Genomic DNA, 19,147 nt, shown 5'->3' on the forward strand with positions numbered 1-19,147 from the left:
CTGATGACTGTTGAATTCTTCATAATATACCTGCAGATATCAAAATACACCGTCTATATGTAAGCTATTTTATCATATGTTTCACAAATGCAGATGATAATGTAGTCTCCTTTTGTCTAAAGCTGTTATTATTATGGGAATTCATCCATTTTAGGATACCAGAACCAAAGACTTATGTAATTTCCAAAAATATATATCTTAGTAGCCACTTGAACTGCCACACAAGGGCATGTACCTAGGCATCGAGGTCGAATCGTGGAGTAGACTTTACGAAGAGCTTCTCTTACAGATGACCACCTAAAATGTCTCACGTTTATACACTCAAGTTAGGAATCTGTGTCTTATTTTATCGCACTGTCGTCAACTCCTACTTCTGTTACTGTTTAAGTAGAACACTTGAAATACATAGACGCCAATACCATTCGACTATGTAGTGTTATGTCATCTATGTACATACCCTAGGGAAAACCACTAGCTATTTGTGTGCGGCAAAGTCAGTGATCAAAACGATGTGATGTCCTCTAATAATGACCAAATCAAACTACAACAAACATTTAATCTAGTGACGGCTCTTTACTTTTGATAATTGAGATTTTAGTTTCTCGTATATCCAATGACCATGATCTGACATTGAAAAAAATTCTTTTTCAACACATAGAACGGTAACCCTCCGTCATCTTATCAAACCTGTCTGATTTGATAAGGCACACTAGTGAGCAGAAATTTCAAAAAGTGAACTTCCGAATCAAGTTTAAAGTTGTAGTAAAACAATAAGGGGAAACTAGCCTATACTTTAACGGTTTTTTTCAGGATGTAATCTGGACTCCTTCCTGTCACAATTTTTGCATTTTATTTTTCCGTATTGTGTCATTATGTCGACTAATATGAGCTTGTCGTATAGGATGAAAAACAAATTATTGAAACTGCTATCGCAGAAATGGCAATATTTCGAAGACGAATGTTTCGAGCTATTCTGGTTTTTCACTACAAACTATTGAACAAATAGGTTAAACATTTGTTGTTGGATCTTTTGACATGTATTTGTGCACTTGTGTATAAAAGGTTTAATTACATGCTATTTAACAGCATGGCTCTGGCTTTCTGACATTGAGAAGTCAACTTGTTTGATCGTTACATCATTCGTTTGTCAGAGACTCGCTTCCTCTTTGACGAGTGACCTTATTGTGTTCTTTAACGATTTATTTTCTTGATATATTTTGTATTTGATCGTACAAATATGACCAAATAACTCAGTTGCCGTGTGAACTGTTGTCACCATCCACCAAGGTAATTTATAGAATTTACATTTCTTGTTATACTAAATAGTGCAAAAAACTATCCCATAATCGTATACTGCTTTACTTGCGCGGTATAACATATCACCAACGAACCTTGGTATGTTGAAAATCTAAACTACAGTTGTGGTATTAGTGATGAATGCGATGTAATCCCCGAATTTTCCAAACGTACCCTTACCGTCAGGTACGGACTGGAATTCAGATAAGAAGTAAGATCGTTTATACACATGAGCTAATCGTACTGAAATTGCTACAACGCGTATGGTAGTAACAACAAAGCAATCGTGGTAAGAGTAAGGTATGGAACGATCAGTAGAAATGTCCCTGTATGATGTCTAATACGATACTAAAACATTCATCTGTGCAACCATATGGTAAAAATAATACTCAAGGTACTGAAATCTCAGTTGTCTCTCTGTAAATTACACAAAATTGATTAATCTGTAAATTCTCCAACACGAACATTGACTTTTTATCACTCTTTTTGAGAGAACCAGCACCTCTTGTATCTCCTCAAAACGTTCATTCACCCATATAACTACAGAGTACTTCTAAATCACAGCTTATGTCAATTTAACACGGAAACACTAAATCCCGAACATTAACCTCAAGAGGACCACTTACCATCCATGTAAATAGACTATATTAATAGCCGCTTGTACCCCCTGATTGACATAACTAAGTTTTAGTGATCGTAGGGCATAAAACACAATCAAATGAAAGAAATCGTCAACAGAACATTCATTATTATTGCTGTTATTTTAATTCCTAAACAGCTTATTGGTACGCAAGTGCTGTGACGAAACAATTTCAGGTTTCTTCAGAGATATTATTACGTACAAGTTTCAGTAATGTTTTCATAATATTCTCCGCACCCAAAAATGTTCTGCAGTATTTAAAATAAGATTGAGTTGACTACGAGGAAAAGAGTAAGGAATAAATAAGAAATGTGTAGGTAATTTGGTATGTTCGTCAAACACCATAAGAATGATCGGTAATATAAGTTTTACTAAATGAATTAACGAATAAACCACTAATGCAATATCGTTTGATGGTAGAATAAGAGCTTATGCAGGAAAAGTAGAGAATTATGCCATAAAAATCTTAAATAATTTGAGTGAATATTCGTCAAATATCAATTTGTATGAAGAAGATATACGTAGAATTACGGTCCACTTCGTTATTAGTACTGCTCTAATAATTAATCTAGTCCTAAAATTACATGGAAGTCACATCATTGTCTATACTGACTCGTTCTATCGTAATCACCACCAGCAGATAATGGCGAACACATTTAGGCTTGAGATAGAACAATGTATTCAGTATGAATAGAAGAGATAAGTTACACAAGAATGACCACACCTTCAAGGCTGGGCCATGCCATCCGGTGAATTAAATCAATTCTTGCAACATTCTCCATTGTTGGTCTCTTCTCCGCTTTTATTGTCGAACATTCATTTTCCCAGTTACCTCGTGTCGACAGTAGTATGTATCGTTATACGAGGGTGAAATACCTGGCATCAGAAGGTCAATAAGATCAAAGAAAAGAGAACGAGAACGAAGAATGATTGCTGTGGAAATAGAAGAACAATGAAGTCTGAGACGATGGACTAATATTTGAATAAGGAACAGTCAAGTTTGAGACAAATTACGTATTAACTGTATTGTTCTCAGATTTTACTGAGATTTTCTGTAATTTTGTGTCCAAATGCATCCGACTTTCCCCACTTGTGTTCTCGTTCACTACACGGTATGTAAAATACCTGAGCAGCTAGGATCGACCGAATGTTTTTCAACGTAAATTAAATTGGTGATTGTAGTGACGATCCACTACCACCGAATCGCTGCCACAAATAAACCAGAAGTCTGGACCATTACTATTGTAAGATCCAAACCTAGTTCCAACTAGGTTAGGATTGATTAACAACTGGTTAGCAAAAGTGAAGAAACTCGCAAACCCCAGTCGAAACCAGAACAAAGCGATTGGGGTAATAACGGTTCTAAAATTCATCACATATACAAATGTACAAATTTACCTAAACAATGTCATTTTTGTTTGAGATTTTACTCCGGACAACCACCACAGACAGACGTGAATAGCGTCGTATGTCTACAGCGAGATCTGGAGCAAAAGTAACACGCATGTGTATGACATATACTAGAAGAAGGGAAGAGTTTCCTAATACGTTACATATCAAAGGCTTAATGACGACTGAGAAATGGAGGGATAGGCAAAACTCATGCTCTAAGTACGACAGAAATTAAAGCATAGGCTGTATGCTTAATATGCGACCCGCCAACTAGATTTTCATGAAATACATCCATCCTCATAACATCTCTGATTACACTTTTTATTTCGCAAAACCATCTTGAGATTTATAACTAGTTCAGTTAACTGCGCTTACGCAAACACAACACAGATCTATGGGCACGTCAATGAGTTTGTCAGCGATTTATCGAACAATTGCCGTCAGAGAGCTTGAGAATCACCGCAGTCAACACTAATGAGCAGTCATGTCATCGATCATGGGACATTACTTTGAATATCACGGTACTTTTGAAGAACAGGTGAAAGAAAAGCAAGGGTCAGGAGACTGTATAGAGAGTCACAAGTGATAGTACACGAGTATGGTGTACTGACTCAGCATCTGGGAGAATTGATGTGTTGCGTGGAAAGACATTCAGAATTTTTAGCTACAAAATCAAAATCTTTCGCAGAGATCAATTTAGGAGTTTAGAGCTGAAAGACATACCACTCAGATTAGTGTTGAATGGTGTTCTGTCCATCTCAACCTGAAGGAATTTACAGTCGACTTCATAGACGGTCGTTGACAGTGTACGTCGACGAGAGCATTTTTCTCTCCTCATCAAGGTTACAGGACAGTACTCTTCGGCGGAAAACCAGTTCTTACGTATCATTATGTATAGCCAGCTCTCAGCCATAAGACCTGAATTATAATTTGCCACAAGGTTCCAATTTTCCTTGGGCAGTATCAAAAATGGTGAATGATCGATGAAATGGTTCACTTCAAATTATTGTTTGTCGAAACCGTTCTTATAAATTTAAGTCAACCGTCGCACAATTCATGGCACAAGAAGTATTTACGGTACAAATTCACGATACAAATCAGATCAATGCATTGGACAAAGGTAACAAATTCTCATATCCAGTGGATTATCGATAGCATACACAAACTTTGGCAATAAGCACCGATCGTCTTTATGTCTCGTAACCATCAGCGCTATCGAATCACAAAGAAGTCGAGATAAAGAATTGATTGGGAAAGAAAGCAAATGCTGCAGTTCTAGATCGATCCACGTTCACTCAATTTTAATTATCTGTTGAACTTCATTGACTCCCATAAGTTGTTGTAATTTTAGTTGTTATTGTTTGACTGACTAATTTAACTACTCGTGAGGGATATGAATCATCTTTTCTTTTTGTCGACGGCATGACGGAAAGAGGTCTCCAAGTAGCCAGACGTCTATCGTTCTAGCGTATCTGGTACCACTCGTGGGACAGACCGATTTGTAGTGTGTACAGTCGGATTTAATGAAAAATCCTGTTGAGCATCCGCATCAAGCTAATGCGGTCCTACCATTTCATCCACTGTAGATTGACCTTTAAATTTAACATACCCAGAGAAATAAACAATGACAGATTTAAGGTCAATAAGAACCAATCAACATCGAGGTGCAGAGGACAAGCTGTGAATCACATGTAGAGAAATTCAAACATTTCACTTCTACCCGAAGTTTGTGCTGATGATGTCGTTCAGAAGGACGATGAAAGCTCCACGACCAAACCATCCAGCTCAGAGAACAAACCAACATCAAAAACATACCCAACCACTTGAAATTTCAGAGACTGTTGTCCACTGTACGTTTTAGTTCAGCCTAACAAATTGTATAAAACCTGGACTGACGAAATAAAATGCCCTCAGTCTGGTACGTAAGTTTCGTGACGTAGGAGTGCTAATGAAATAAAACCACTCATCATGGCCGGGATGAAACTTGGCTAAGTCGTAACCCTAATATCACTCGAAAACTACTAAGATAAACGTGCTGGAGTGACATTAATAAATGCCGAAATGAGGGAGTATCCTTAGATACATAGCAAATGATATGCTCACACATTCATTTGTTTGTGATTCTCATCTATTATATCCCCATCTGCTCAGGTCATGATCTCATTTTATAGCACATTAGGATAAACAGTAAGAGAGGTGTGCGCTGACTTGCGTCATCTGAGGAAGATCTGAACAGATCACAACTGCCTACTCCAAGACTAGAAACCCATGTAAAGCGTTGACAAACAGAGCTAGATTATAGTGTTTGAAACATGTGATTCATTAATTTCCAAAAAATCCAAAAACCTTGTTGTTGCTTATCAAGAGATGGGCTCAGGGAGGTGAAGAAATATTGCCACTTCGACCACGGGAAAATCCCTTTACGCTGGTAAGTGGTGACAGTAAAAAGGCCAAAACTTTAATAGAATGTTTTCATGGTTTTTTGACAATTGTGTTGAAAAACCAGTCATTAACTTCAACAATATCGTTTCTTCAAGGGATCTTTCAATCAAGAGGGGATTTATTCTACAACCACTTCAACATCCCAAATCAGACAAGCTCAGTGACATAGATGATATTCATCCTCAAATCTTGAGACTCCTGGCCGGACTGATGATAATAATGTTCGGTTTGTTTCCGAAGCACTATTAACTGCCAAGAGATTGGATTTAAAAATTGGTCTGGTACACAAAACTAGAGACAAGTGCTTGGTTGGTAACTATCGCGTGGTTAGCCTACCCAGAACCATTCTCAACCTTGGGTAGTTATTCTGAGTTAAGTAAGGGTGAAAAATGTTTTGGTGATGAAACAATATATTTTCAAGGAATTTCTTATATGCCTGATTAACCTTATCACAGAAAGAGAATGGACTGGAGAGAAAGATAGAAAACTTCCGTTAGGTGTGTAACAGCTCAGGTTGGTTGGTTAAGAGTTGACCCCAAACAACCAGGCATATGCTAAAACAGTATTGTTCAAGTATTCATTCACTTCCTTACCTTTTGTAAGCGTTATATTCCCTACTATCTTATATGGAATGTTGAGAGCCTTTGTTTGTCTGAACAGATAAACCCACGCTCCACTGTGACTGCGCGAAGATCGAAATAAAGACCTATTCACTACTTCTCTGGTTTCTTCTATCAATAGCACGAGGGTTACCTATAGGCACGAAAGGTGTACTCTTCATCGATTTAGGTAGGCCCCTCGATAAAGTCTCTCATCTAGGCCTTAGAATAAAACGGAAAATTTGGGGATGAATTATACGGTTAGGGATTGAATACTTAACTTCCCCAGCGATAGGAGGCAGCGGGAAGGGATAAATGGTGGTTTATTACCATGGGGGTCTGTGAATAGTGGGGTTTCCCAAAAGTTAATCGTAGACATCTTCTTTTATACTTAACGTAAATGATCTACTAAGTGCCACAAAATCATCTATCTCACTTAATTTCGGTAATATCAAGTTATATAGACCGATACTGAACGTTTCTGACAAGAAAGAACCAATGAGAGACCTTAATTTACTAGCTGAGTGGAAAGTGTGTGGTAAATGGAAATAAATCCGCCAAGAGTTTACGAACGTAAATCAGCTGTTGTGACGGCTTATATAGATATAAAATAAACGGAACGGTATTTCTTGAAGTGATTAGTCACAAAGACTTAGGAGTAGTGATTAGTAAAACTCTTGGGTTTGTGATTTATTGTAAGATGTCTGCTTCTAGGTCCCGTAGGCTATTCATAGGTTACTTATTCTTTTGGATGAGGAAGTGCTTAAAGTATTACGCCTGACGCTTGTGAGATCAGATACGTGATGTAGATTTCGAGCAGAAAGGCAGATGTGCTAGCATCGGTTTAACAGAGTGAGATCGAAATAGTGAAACATTCTCGACACGCTCAACGAGGTTACACTGAGACGCCCTGGACTGTTTCCATTATATTACAGCAGGTTACGAGGCGACTCAATGCTGGAGTACCGTATACCAGACGATGACTTTGGTGTCAATATTTGTCATAGTTTTCTTACACAGAGGACTAGTAACGTTAAAGAAAGTTCTCAGAAGGGTCAAAAACCGAGATCAAACAATATACACCTGAAGTTCTGTTTCCAACACGGAGTAATAAACTACTAGGATTATCTACCAGAGCACGTTATATCAGTATCTACTGTTGATATGTTTAAAACCAAATTGGATCTTCACTGTACTAACATGGGTCGCCCTACTTCCGATCTTCACCTCGAAGACTAGAAATTGAAGGCAGAGGTTCTTAGTTAGGAATTCTTCGTTAGTGACGGAGTCTGACTTCTTTTCTTTCGACTTCGTGACTCATCATATTCAAACAATCCCAGTTCTAATGTGAGATTTTCGTGTCACTGGGTGACCCTCGCTCTACCGATAGGAGGAACCAGATAGACTGTTCAATGTTCAGTGATATGTCGTCCCACATAGAAATGATTTACCCTGATGAATGATCCGGCTAGGGCTCAATGACATTTCACTGAGTCTATACTCATCTGGCTTAATGCCTCGCTCAATTTGTGAGCTAAGGCTATAAGGGTTCATTAATGCCGTTCGTCTAGTACTCCTAATCCCTATTCTTGCCATCCCTCGGACCTAATAAACACGATGGTGAAAGAGCTCCGAATCAATCTTTTTAGAGGCTATAATATTTGCACATAAATGTTTTTCAATTTACCCTCTTCTGACATATAGGTTGATTAGGAACATATTTATTTTATTACATTTTTATAGACATTTACAACACTGCCGTATTACACATAAGTGACCTTGCCACGTCGTAGTACACCGGTTATTAGCGGGTATTTTGAAGTCTGTTCAACGTGATGGGGTTTAGTTTTGGTATCCTGTTGGCCATTTATTCGGTTGTCCTGGTATCTTCAGATTCTGTGGACAATGTCCGATTGGCGGTCTCCAAAGAAATTTTGAATGAGTTTATCTTCCAGGAAAAAGAAATGACTATTCTATATACAATTTATAATTTCCATGAGTCGTAAGTTTTTAATGCCTTAATTGACAAATACTCGCCAGTTATTGTTTTCAATTAGTTCGACACATTTGAATTTGACCCCCCATGCTGCACCCATTGCGTCAATGTTTTGAGGACTCAAAAATTGTTTGCGAATCGATACTTACGATTTAGCAGATGAAAGTTGTGTATTTGATACTCGGACCACCTTTTGGGTTATGCATTTTCTTTGAGGTAGTGTATTGTTAAAACAATCGGTTTGCCTTGGTACAATTCTTGCATTTTCCTGGTTATTGATTTAACTATGAAGGGAATTTGAAACAATTTTTGTAAGTATGAGGACAAATGAGGGATGTAGATGACCATAGGAAAAATGTAATCTTAGGGTTGAGAAAACATGTGATTCAAACCATAAGGTAACTCCTTTATTGACAAAACACCAAACCTGAAAAAGACGAAGATTAGTGTTGCGCGTTTGTAGCTTATCAGGAATAAGTGACATGTTTATAGCTGTATAATAGCCCACTGAATCGCAGTCTACTTTAGCATCAGACTTATATCCGCAGAGGTTATTCGTGCCTGGCACTCCCATCAACTGTTGAGTTTTTCGGAAGAAAGTTGGCGAGACTATGTTTTATGGACAACCTTTGAACGAATCATGGGTGACCCTGAGAAATATTAGTCAGTCAGTAAACAGCCAGCATGGAGTAAAAATATATTATACGAAACCAAATAATTAAAGTTGGTACGCTTGTTTCATATGGTCCAAAATCTTGTCAAGGTTAGAAAGAGGTTTAAGGGTTCTAAAATCCTAATGCATACGGTAATGGAACTCATCCATATGGCTCCATAATAGTCGGTCTCTGGAGCCATGATAAAGTCACAAAAGCTCTCTCGGCTTCGACCAAGTAGCTTCATTATTGTTTGTGTGTACTCCGGTTGTGTAAGTCTATCATTTTGATTTGGATGTATCCCTACAATACTTATACCACTGAACAGCCGAAGTTCCAGTAACATCTGTGACTGTTGCAGCTAATGTTAATGGTGCTTTTACTATGCAGTTCGCGGCAATTATTATAATATGTCCCAGTTTCAATCTGGATCGGGCGAAAAAGCTTCCTATTCTAGCAAACGTCTTCCTTCAACATCTGTTACATAGACTGACTGATTACATAAAAATACAACATCACGGTAGTCTGCACAAGGTCTACAAGTCAGTTGATTACGGCAATTACAAATACAGGAACTTCTTAGTAGTCTTATCTATCGTAGCCGCCTAATTGTCAAGTCTTCTCTAAAATCCTCTGTGAACCAATCGTAGATGTGCATCAGGTACTAAAGCTGGCACCGTAACCTTAAGATCCCTCAAACGCTTCTGATTGGCTCGTCCATAAATTATGGTCTCGTCAGAAATTTTCGGAAAAAAGAGTGAATTTCACATTAGATTTGGGGTGTTGCTTATGTCGGTAAATGCTTTATAACTTCCACCTCACTTTTTGTGGTTCTATGGTCTTATTGGTTTGAGATTATCTGTTTTATGGTATTTAATACAAAAACGTGACCAGTCCAGTTTTAGTAGTCTATTCATTCATTTACGTGGTTCTCTTGCGTTTTCATAGCTTTAGTTATCTTATTTCAGGAGTTACGTAACATCCGTTTTATTCATAATGGTCTTTGACTCATTCTTGACTATTTTAGCTCGGAACTACATCGCTTTTTTCATGGCATTTAGACAGACTAATTTTTTTAATATTGTAATTGTACCTAGTCGTGCCCTAATACATAAACATTTTCTGTTTTCCTTCTACACAGACGCGCTGCCAAAGATGTTGAGCTATTTGATATCTTTTCCGAAACAGAATTTACATTGATTCATGGGAGTCCTTCTGCTCGGTGGCCTGTTGTACCTGCCTCCTCGAACGTCACTCATGTCATAATCCTCAAACCTCAAATAAATGGCGTTCATAATTTTTCTAGTGCTACAATTACTTACAAGTCTACTGATTTGCAGAAAAGTTCCGTAAGCTTTAATTTTTTGCTAGTTTGCGTATTATATTTCCAGCCTCTATACCATTGTTGTATAATTGTTCTCTGTTTAATTATCTCATTCGTTTTGGTTTTTTATGCTTCTGATTGATGCATAGAGTGGGTATCGTCTCGTAGTATATGTAGGATATTTGGAAAAGTTTGTGCTCTTTAGAAGTGATTTATTTCCAGGGCTACATATACTCTTACTGCTTCTACCACTATGGGATATGAATCGACAACTGCATTTCTGTGCTAATGTGGTATGGCAACTCGAACTGATGTACGTACGTACGAAGTTCTACGTTGTAACTGACTGACTGACTGACATATAGTCGCTAAATTTATGCATATCGTTCTTGTCGAATTATTTGATACAAGTTTTTTAACAGATGGACATCCTTGAAACTATTCGGCATTGGTTCATAAGTTTCCAGTAAAATCAAACCCAAAGAATCTAGTAACAAGTAGGGAATCCATTAAAAACAAATATTCTCATCATTAACATTCGATTGTGTTACTTTGGTCCACCTACTGGTTACATGAAAAAAGCTGACGAAGTATCAATATTTACGAACCAATGTTTAGTGTTATTAAAATCGAAGTTAGTATTGTGGCAACACAGTTAATGTTGTAGGCCAGGCTGTCTAGCTCTGTTAATGATCAAACGAATGCCCCCAAATGCTCTAGTACAGCCGGGGGTGGGAAGAGTTCGCTCTCCCTCTCGAAATGCTTTTATATGACCACGCGTATACAACCACTGTCTAGGAAGTCCTACTTACTGGCCTCTCGCGGTGGGAGTATTGTTTACGAAATTGAGAGGACGAAAAGCGAATGTTCGTCGCTTTAACTGGGTTGGTGGATATGAAGGGTCTACCTAGGGGAGTTGGAAAACCCTGATTCCAAACTGATGGTGTACATGGGCTCCAGTATACTGAGGGGACTAATAGCGTATGAACCAATCGTTGGTCACCGGTTACCATGGGAGTGCATCTCCTCACGATGCTCCACTGCCTTGTGAATCAGACCTTTAGGTCGAAGACTCGGGGCGTGGCCCCTAGGAAAACCACCTGCTTTGGTCTGGGTACCCGGGCAGTATCACAGCCCTCACACAAATCAATGATAACTGCTACTGGCTTCATTGTTATTGTGTGGCACGTATGTATTTGGTGCCCCCCTTGTACCAGTGTTTATGTGTTCAAATAAACAAAGATCAAACGAACGAACAATAAGTATAGATTCTCCATTTGGTCTCGTATGTTTTACTTATGCGAACCCCGTTTGGGCGACGGCAGTAATAAAAAGCTAGATACGAATTTAGTCTGATGAATTTATTTCAGGCATTATTTACTCGGACAGACAGGTGAAAAGCGAAGCGGAGAAAAAAACGTGCCAACACAAAACGTTGATCATTACAAGCGTTAATATGATTTGAAATAGATAGTAAGTAGTGCCACGAAGAGCCAGTAATTGGATTAAATAGTAGCAGTACTGACCTACGATGTATAAGTGTAGAACTACAAGGGCACGGATTTAAGAGGTATATGTTCTGAAAGTCGTAACTTCTTCCTATGAAAAGAATAGAGTTATTAGATAGGTAAAAATGATTAAATAGTCACATGGTGTCTGAATCATCAAAGGCTGTCCGAAAGTTAGGATAAATAATATGTGCAGTATTATACTCTAGAATGTCTTTAAGGGCCTTGTTGCGCTTGGTTAACAAGTGTAGCACAAAATGAATCAATCTACCAAAAAAAAAAACAGAATAACTAGGTATATCTTCCACTCTAAGTAAATGTCCCGCTCAGATCACAAGATACTGTTGAAAGTTAGCTAACAGTAAACCAACCTAGAATATACCTGTAGTCTGTTTAGCGCTTACGTCTTGAGTCACGAAATGTAGAAGCATCTTGATAAACAGGACGAGATCCTGTACCCTTCATACTTACGTTTCCATCGAATGTAGAGGGAAATTGTCCTATTAGTTACATTTTCCTTGTGACTGTTTAACCTTTTTTTATGAAATAAAAGTGTTTATACATGCTAAATAAAAACATCCTATTATTTTTTTTTCTATAGTTTTTGTATTCTTCTGCACCTGGTCTACTTACAATTCACAGACTGAAGGAGTATAACAAGCGTTTCACTTCTCATACAGTTAGTAAAATTTTCACTGGTCGTTGTATAATATATGTTATTGTATTCCTTGTCTTCATTTAGTTTCTGTTATAATTCCTCTTATTACGACCCAGCTATTCCTATTGTTTAGTATTCTTAGACACTGATTTACTCGACAAGTCCCCAAATGAGAACATGATTGAACAGGAATGAAATTATATTCCAAATAACAAGGGTAGATGGAAGTAGGAAACACAATGAGAAAAACGTTAGTATATTTATAGTTTTTACATGAGAGGATCCTAGAGTCTTCTCAAAGTGTTCACTAGCGCTGATGGGTTAAGAAATAGTCAATCAGCGTGCCGCAACATAATCCTGCACGGAACATGCTTTAATCCAATCTATCTTCCGTTAACAATTTCACTTAGAATTATTCTGTAGAGAAAGCAATCAAATATTATCCATTTTAAAGCTCTACAACTTATGTTCACAGTATATTATTAAAGTCATCAATGAACATATATCTTACTACATCTAAAATATATTACGCAGTGAATAAACGTACTAAAGAGGAGTGTAAAAACTAAGAATAACGTTCAGTGTACTAGTTCTATTTAATACGAAGTGACTTTCCTTAAATTCTGAATTCATTTGTTTTCGAAAGCAAGTAATTTCAGGGTTTTATCGTCATTTAATCTCATTAATGAACTTGAATTACAGTCGAAAGGATGTTTACAGAATAAAATGAATTCATTTATCAGTTAGATTTTATTCTTAATCTAACATTTTATCACTATGTACCATTCTACTTCGTTAATAGAACGAATCCATTGTGTTCCAATAATACGATTTTATTTGCATGCTTCAGCTAAATTTATTAAGGATGTTTTCGTTTTGATAAATTTAGGTATGTAACCAGACAGATTCATTCTTCAATTCCACTCGTTCTACCGGAATTATATTTCTCGTAGTTCACTCTCTGCTCTATTTGATATTATTTTCTCACTTCTTATTTTGTCAAGTTCCTCTCTTGCTGCGCTAATGAGATGTGGCAGCTTGGATCAAAATAGATTCATACCACATCCTACCTTATCTATGGCGCATATGTATCCGGTGCCCTTTGTACCAATATGTATGTGATTAAATAAATAAAATGGCCGGCTTATCGATTGATTATCTCGGTATGAGAACCCGTAATCATGTGTAAGAATGAAATGCTTCACTCTCTTTTTGATAACACTTAATTTTTCTTTCAAGTAGTTATTCGTCTCAAAATTTTGCATCGTTTACCGGGAGTTCTCTAAAATTATTTATTAGAAAAAAGTGATTTCATAAATCTACAGTAGTATTTGTATTGCTTTCTTTTTTTCTTTTAACAGATTGAGTGGATTGGTTTCGCTTTGTTTGTTACACCCTGCTTACTGATACCATATATGCTGTGGCACTCGAGCGCATCAAAATACTAGCTTTTCATAATACTCTTCTTCATTTGTATATTTCTTCTCACGTTGTATTTCGTTTCTTTGTATCTATTATATATATGTTATATATTTAAAGAGTGGGAAACGTATTTAGTAAATAAATAGAAAAGCGTATATTGGTAATACTGTGGACATATTATAATGTATTTCAAAGCACAATAAGTGAATGCATGGGTTGATTCAGTTTCGTTTTGAGTATTTTACTAATATTTTCAGATTGATTTAACTAGAGGACGAAGAAGAAGGTTACATTCGTCTTTTTACTACTCTTGACTGCCTTGTTCGGTTGGTCTCTGACCATTTGGTTGTCCAACCTTTTTCATATGGTTTAGCGGATCGAATTTCTGTCTATATGTTTGACTACCAATTGGTTTGATTGCCATAGTTCTAGAAACTCTTAAAATTCTCTTGATCCTGAATTTCAGTGTTTTCCGTTTGCATTGTTGTCCATGATGGTGTACGTGCGTTAATATGATTACATATAGTTTCACTCCTTGATTGTTTCCACATATGAGCAACTAAAGAGGGGGTTCAATCTAGTATTTTTTTCTCAGTTGGTACAATTTACTTTGTACATGGTGTTGCACTTGTTTATTTTCTCTGCCGTATCTTTGGCTGTCAACCTAAAGGTGCCAGCCCCTCATATGTCCTGGTGTTTCCGAAGTTAAGGAGTGTTCACTATCCTTGGAATGCCCCCATACGGTCATGCGTTTATGACCTCTACCGGGAAAGTCGTACTCACTGCCGTCACATGGTGGGTGTTTTTACAAAAGTGAGAGTAAGAAGCGTCGACGTTTGGTGCCTAAATTGACCTGATGGATACGGTAGACCCATTTACAGGAGTTGGAAAGGACTAATTTCAGACTTATTTATTTATTTAAACACATAAGTATTGGTACAATGGGGCGCCAGAACCCCCAGAAACGGAAGACGTATGAACTTGAGTCACTTGCTGCTATGGGACTGGATCTAACGTCGCTTCATAGCCTTGCTCGTTAGATCTATAGGTCAAAGGCTCAGAAATCGATTCTTTGAGCAAATCATCTTTGTTGAGGGTGCCTGGGCAGTACATCAGAGTATACAGATATAATATTAAGTAATTAAGAGTGAAGTGCTTTACAATATTGTACTGGCTTTAATAATAACTTGTCTTTCGGTTTGAAACGGTTACTTCGGTTTGGTGACATTGACTTCTTAGGGGTCCAAGATATCTGGTTTCTGAGATGCTTTTTATGTAATGAGACTGTCCTTTCCTGATTTCTGGGTTGGTTTCTCATTGATCGATCGGTTCGTAAGTCACCTCTTAACTAAAAGTTGAATATTATTACTGAAGACAGTAGGAGCTTTAGTTCTTTCCTAGTAAGAGTGATATAGAGATGTTCTGTTTATTTTTAATAACGTATGTACACAATCCTGCTTGTACGTTGATTGGTTGTTGAAGGTTAGTATTTGGTCTGTGTGACAGGTTCCTGTATACTTGTGTTTCTGACGATCCTATGATTATTCAGTTTAGTAAAATACCTAGGAATTAGATTTTGTTTTATAATTCTCCTGTACATTTGATGTTAAAGACGTTGACCACCCGTGAAAATCTACTCTGTCAGGATTATGTTTCTAGGATTCTGACATAATTTTCTCGACTAATCTGTCTTGCTACTAAATTAGGTAGCTGTGACTGTTGTTTCTGTTGTGAGTTCGTATTTCACTTTATCTGTCAAGTTTTGGACACCAGTAAAATCATTATTCGTTTCATAAAGTTTATCTCATGCCCCTGTTGCACCAACTTGAGTGTCACTTTTGAGTGGAAGCTTCAACACTTATGCCTTATGTGACCGATTTGGCAGTTGTGTTCACTAGAAATCCAAAAATAATGAATTAATTAACACGATGAAACTTTTTGCATTGACACATACATGTTTGAATGTGGTAATGAAGTTAATGTAAACGAAGGTATTATGTTCAGAACCAATCAGAAAAATCATGGAAAAATATAGGACCAAGAATCAGATCGAAGAAAGACAATCAAAATAAAGAGGTAGACAATGACAGTTTAGAGATCAACAATAATCAGTCGAGGTCAACAGGACAAGCTGAGTCAGATGTGGTGGAATTTGAACACTTCACTTCTACCTGGAGTTAAAGCTGATGATGTACAGGAAAACAATGAAAGCTCCATGACCAGATCATCAAGCTTAGAAAACAAAACCTCACCCAAATCATTCACTGGGCGGCGAATCTCCACGATATTGCATATTTCGAATCTTCTGATTGCTTTCTTTGGTCCCGCTACTCGTTTGATATATGCATTCTTACTATGAGTAACTTTTGGTTCTTGTACTCTGAGAAACATGGATTTATTAAATTTTTGTTGGAAAATATTTATAAAAATTAGTGTAGGTAACATGGACTCACTGTTTTCAGGATGAGACCGCAAATGTATGTATTATCTTGGCTTGCTGAATATAATTTCAGGGTCCCGTTCATCACCGTTTCAGCTGATTCACTGCTTCCGTCATACTACTTCACTTATTCTAGCAGTATATTCTCTACTCACAAATAGGGATAAGTTCTCAAGTTTGTCACACATCTTTTTACAAAACTATTCATACTTTACATAATGTATATGAATTGACAAAAAACATCCTGTGATGAATTGGTGTATTATTTCTATAGTAAATTACTTTGACATTATAATGAAGCTTTCTATTTAACCTTCTGGGTGATTTTTGAGGTTTAAGTCTATTGTGAAATGGAGAAAATATAAATCTGATAATGTTGATTATTTATAAATCATTCACAATAAAAATAATGGGAAATATCAGTGCGTCTGCCATAGAGAGAAATTAGGAAATAGTAACTTTACTCCTGGCTTTTGGAAGAACAACTGCTTACACACTTTCAGCAAAAGAAGCTTAACCAACTTGTTATCGAATATGAAACCAGCAAACAGATTATATCCTGTATCAATAGGTGTGGATCATAACAAGACAAAATCTTTCTGATGTTTACTGTCGAAACTGTAGACACAGTAAGACAAGTTAAATATCATTTATAAAATATCTTGTCGAGATTGTGACAACAAAGAATTCATTCTTTTCGCTTTCGATGTTAGGACATAAATTCGCTGATTTTTTTCAAGATTGGTTGACTATAATTATGTAATCAAACATAAAAATTGAGAATGTCAGGAAATAAGTCGAAACTTAGCACTGACTTGCTGAGATGGACTAATTTAAGCCAATCAGAGAATTGGCAAACAACTATAAGATCATTAGTCAGGTCAGGCAGAAAGATAATTGAAATTAATTCTCGGAGTCAAAGAAAAATTGACAGTAATAATCATATCTTACGTGATCAGGATAAGCTGTGAGCAACTTAGGAGAAAGTTTCAGTAGGTTGCTGTATTTCGAGGTTTATTTGATGGTGTTGTTCGGAAAGACAACGATAATTTCATTTTTGGACCACTCATCTCACAGTATCAGAAAAAACCTTTTTTATTTATCTTTAAAAAAACTAGGAATTAGGTTTATTATCTTATTGGATATCGGGCTCTAAGAATGCTCGTTTCGTTAAACAGAAAACTCATAGATATCTGCGATGTCCAGCATACTGTATACATCAGTTCCATGATCTGAAACGGTTTGCATATTCAGTGATTATTATTCATTATATTATTCGACAACATTATCCTTAACACAATGGGCAACAGCAAATTAAATGGAACGTCTTATTTAATGTATTTATATTATCTACTTGAATAATCATTCAATGTTAAACAGTACTACTCCGGTTAGAATTTCTCTTCGAAATTTGAAAATTGTTTATAATTGTATTTTATATTTACCGTTTCTTATTATCTTTAAAACCATAGCACTATAGTATTCAGTAAAATAAACGAGATTTAACAAGTTTTCTAAGAATTCATGTTTATTCCGAATTCATAATCAAGGAGCAAAAAGTATATTAAGTATAAATGACTTTCATAGTTGCAAGCGTGAGTCAATTGAAGCTAGACCACCAAGGAAAACCTGGAAGCACTGGACAGCCGTTTCGTCTGATTGTGGGACTCCTCAGCGGTGCGCATCCACGACCTCGCCCGCGCGAGATTCGAACCCAGGACCTACCAGTCTCGCGCCAGAACACTTAACTATGAAAATACTAAATATCCACAAAACCCCTTCAGATGATTATAAATGATTTATTGAAATAGAAATGAATTTACAAGCAATTAAAATAATGTTTTAATAAATGATAAAACTTACTACAGGCTTTTGTTAAGAGCAACCCAATATTGTTGTAATCGAAAATCTTTTTTGAATAGTTGGAACATACAATTTTTTTGGTGTTCAATGAAGTTATAGTCGTAGAACTAACTATCAGGTGATAAGTTTTTATGCCTTATCATAGGTTTTATTTATTTTGTGTTTCCCTTATCAGATAGGATGATTTAACCGTTAGTCACTTCATATAGCAATCATAATAAATATTTTAAAAATTAATCTCAAAAACTTACTGTGTTACTACATCGGTCAGTTCTAATTATCAGTTAGTTACAGTTATCATAGATAATAATTATAGTCTCATCTCGGATAAAGTAGAAAGGTTGAATTACGATCGCGTTATCAGACACTTGTCACCTCAGGCTATAGGTCACTCACCACTTTTAGACTTTTGACTAATCAACATTTTTCACAAAAAATATGATGCTAGGTTTCTATGACTTTATTTAATAAGAATTAAGTCGAAATTAATCGCTTATAAGCTGCTTAAAGATATGCTTAGTTTTGAAAGTATACTGAGAACTTTGATCCATTGTAATATGGTAATATCTGTTATGATAACTTGATTATCATGAAGTGTTTATTAAACTGAGAATGGTACATAGTTTTTAACTACTTTTGCGTGATTATTCAAGTTTCATAGTTCAAAATTTTCAATCAGGTTATTTTTCATTATGTTGATTTTGTATTTCAAATTCAAGTAATTTTTGGTAAGAAATTGTGAATAAATTAACAAATAACTAAACCACTGAGCCGGCATCCAACGGTATTAATGTCTAACTTCAACCAATCCAGGGAATTGAGCAACAATTCACCAATGTCATCAGTAAGTTGATGGTCCCAACAGACCTGATTGAACTCCACCGGTTACTGCTTCTCACTAGACTTCCCAGGAA

At 36.5% G+C, this 19,147-nt stretch overlaps 1 protein-coding gene across 1 annotated transcript; it reads left to right on the plus strand.

Annotated features, from left to right (window-relative positions):
- Positions 1 to 8,204: 8,204 nt before the first annotated feature.
- Positions 8,205 to 13,956, plus strand: Smp_009830 (translocon-associated protein, beta subunit precursor (trap-beta) (signal sequence receptor beta subunit), putative; the record flags this gene model as incomplete). Its single annotated transcript, XM_018792030.1, has 3 exons — positions 8,205 to 8,371; positions 10,160 to 10,367; positions 13,870 to 13,956. 3 exons carry the CDS (start codon positions 8,205 to 8,207, stop codon positions 13,954 to 13,956), a joined length of 462 nt encoding a protein of 153 aa, XP_018644932.1.
- Positions 13,957 to 19,147: the final 5,191 nt, after the last annotated feature.

Source organism: Schistosoma mansoni (genome assembly GCF_000237925.1).
Source record: "Schistosoma mansoni, WGS project CABG00000000 data, chromosome 1 unplaced supercontig 0010, strain Puerto Rico, whole genome shotgun sequence".
Taxonomy (NCBI): domain Eukaryota; kingdom Metazoa; phylum Platyhelminthes; class Trematoda; order Strigeidida; family Schistosomatidae; genus Schistosoma; species Schistosoma mansoni.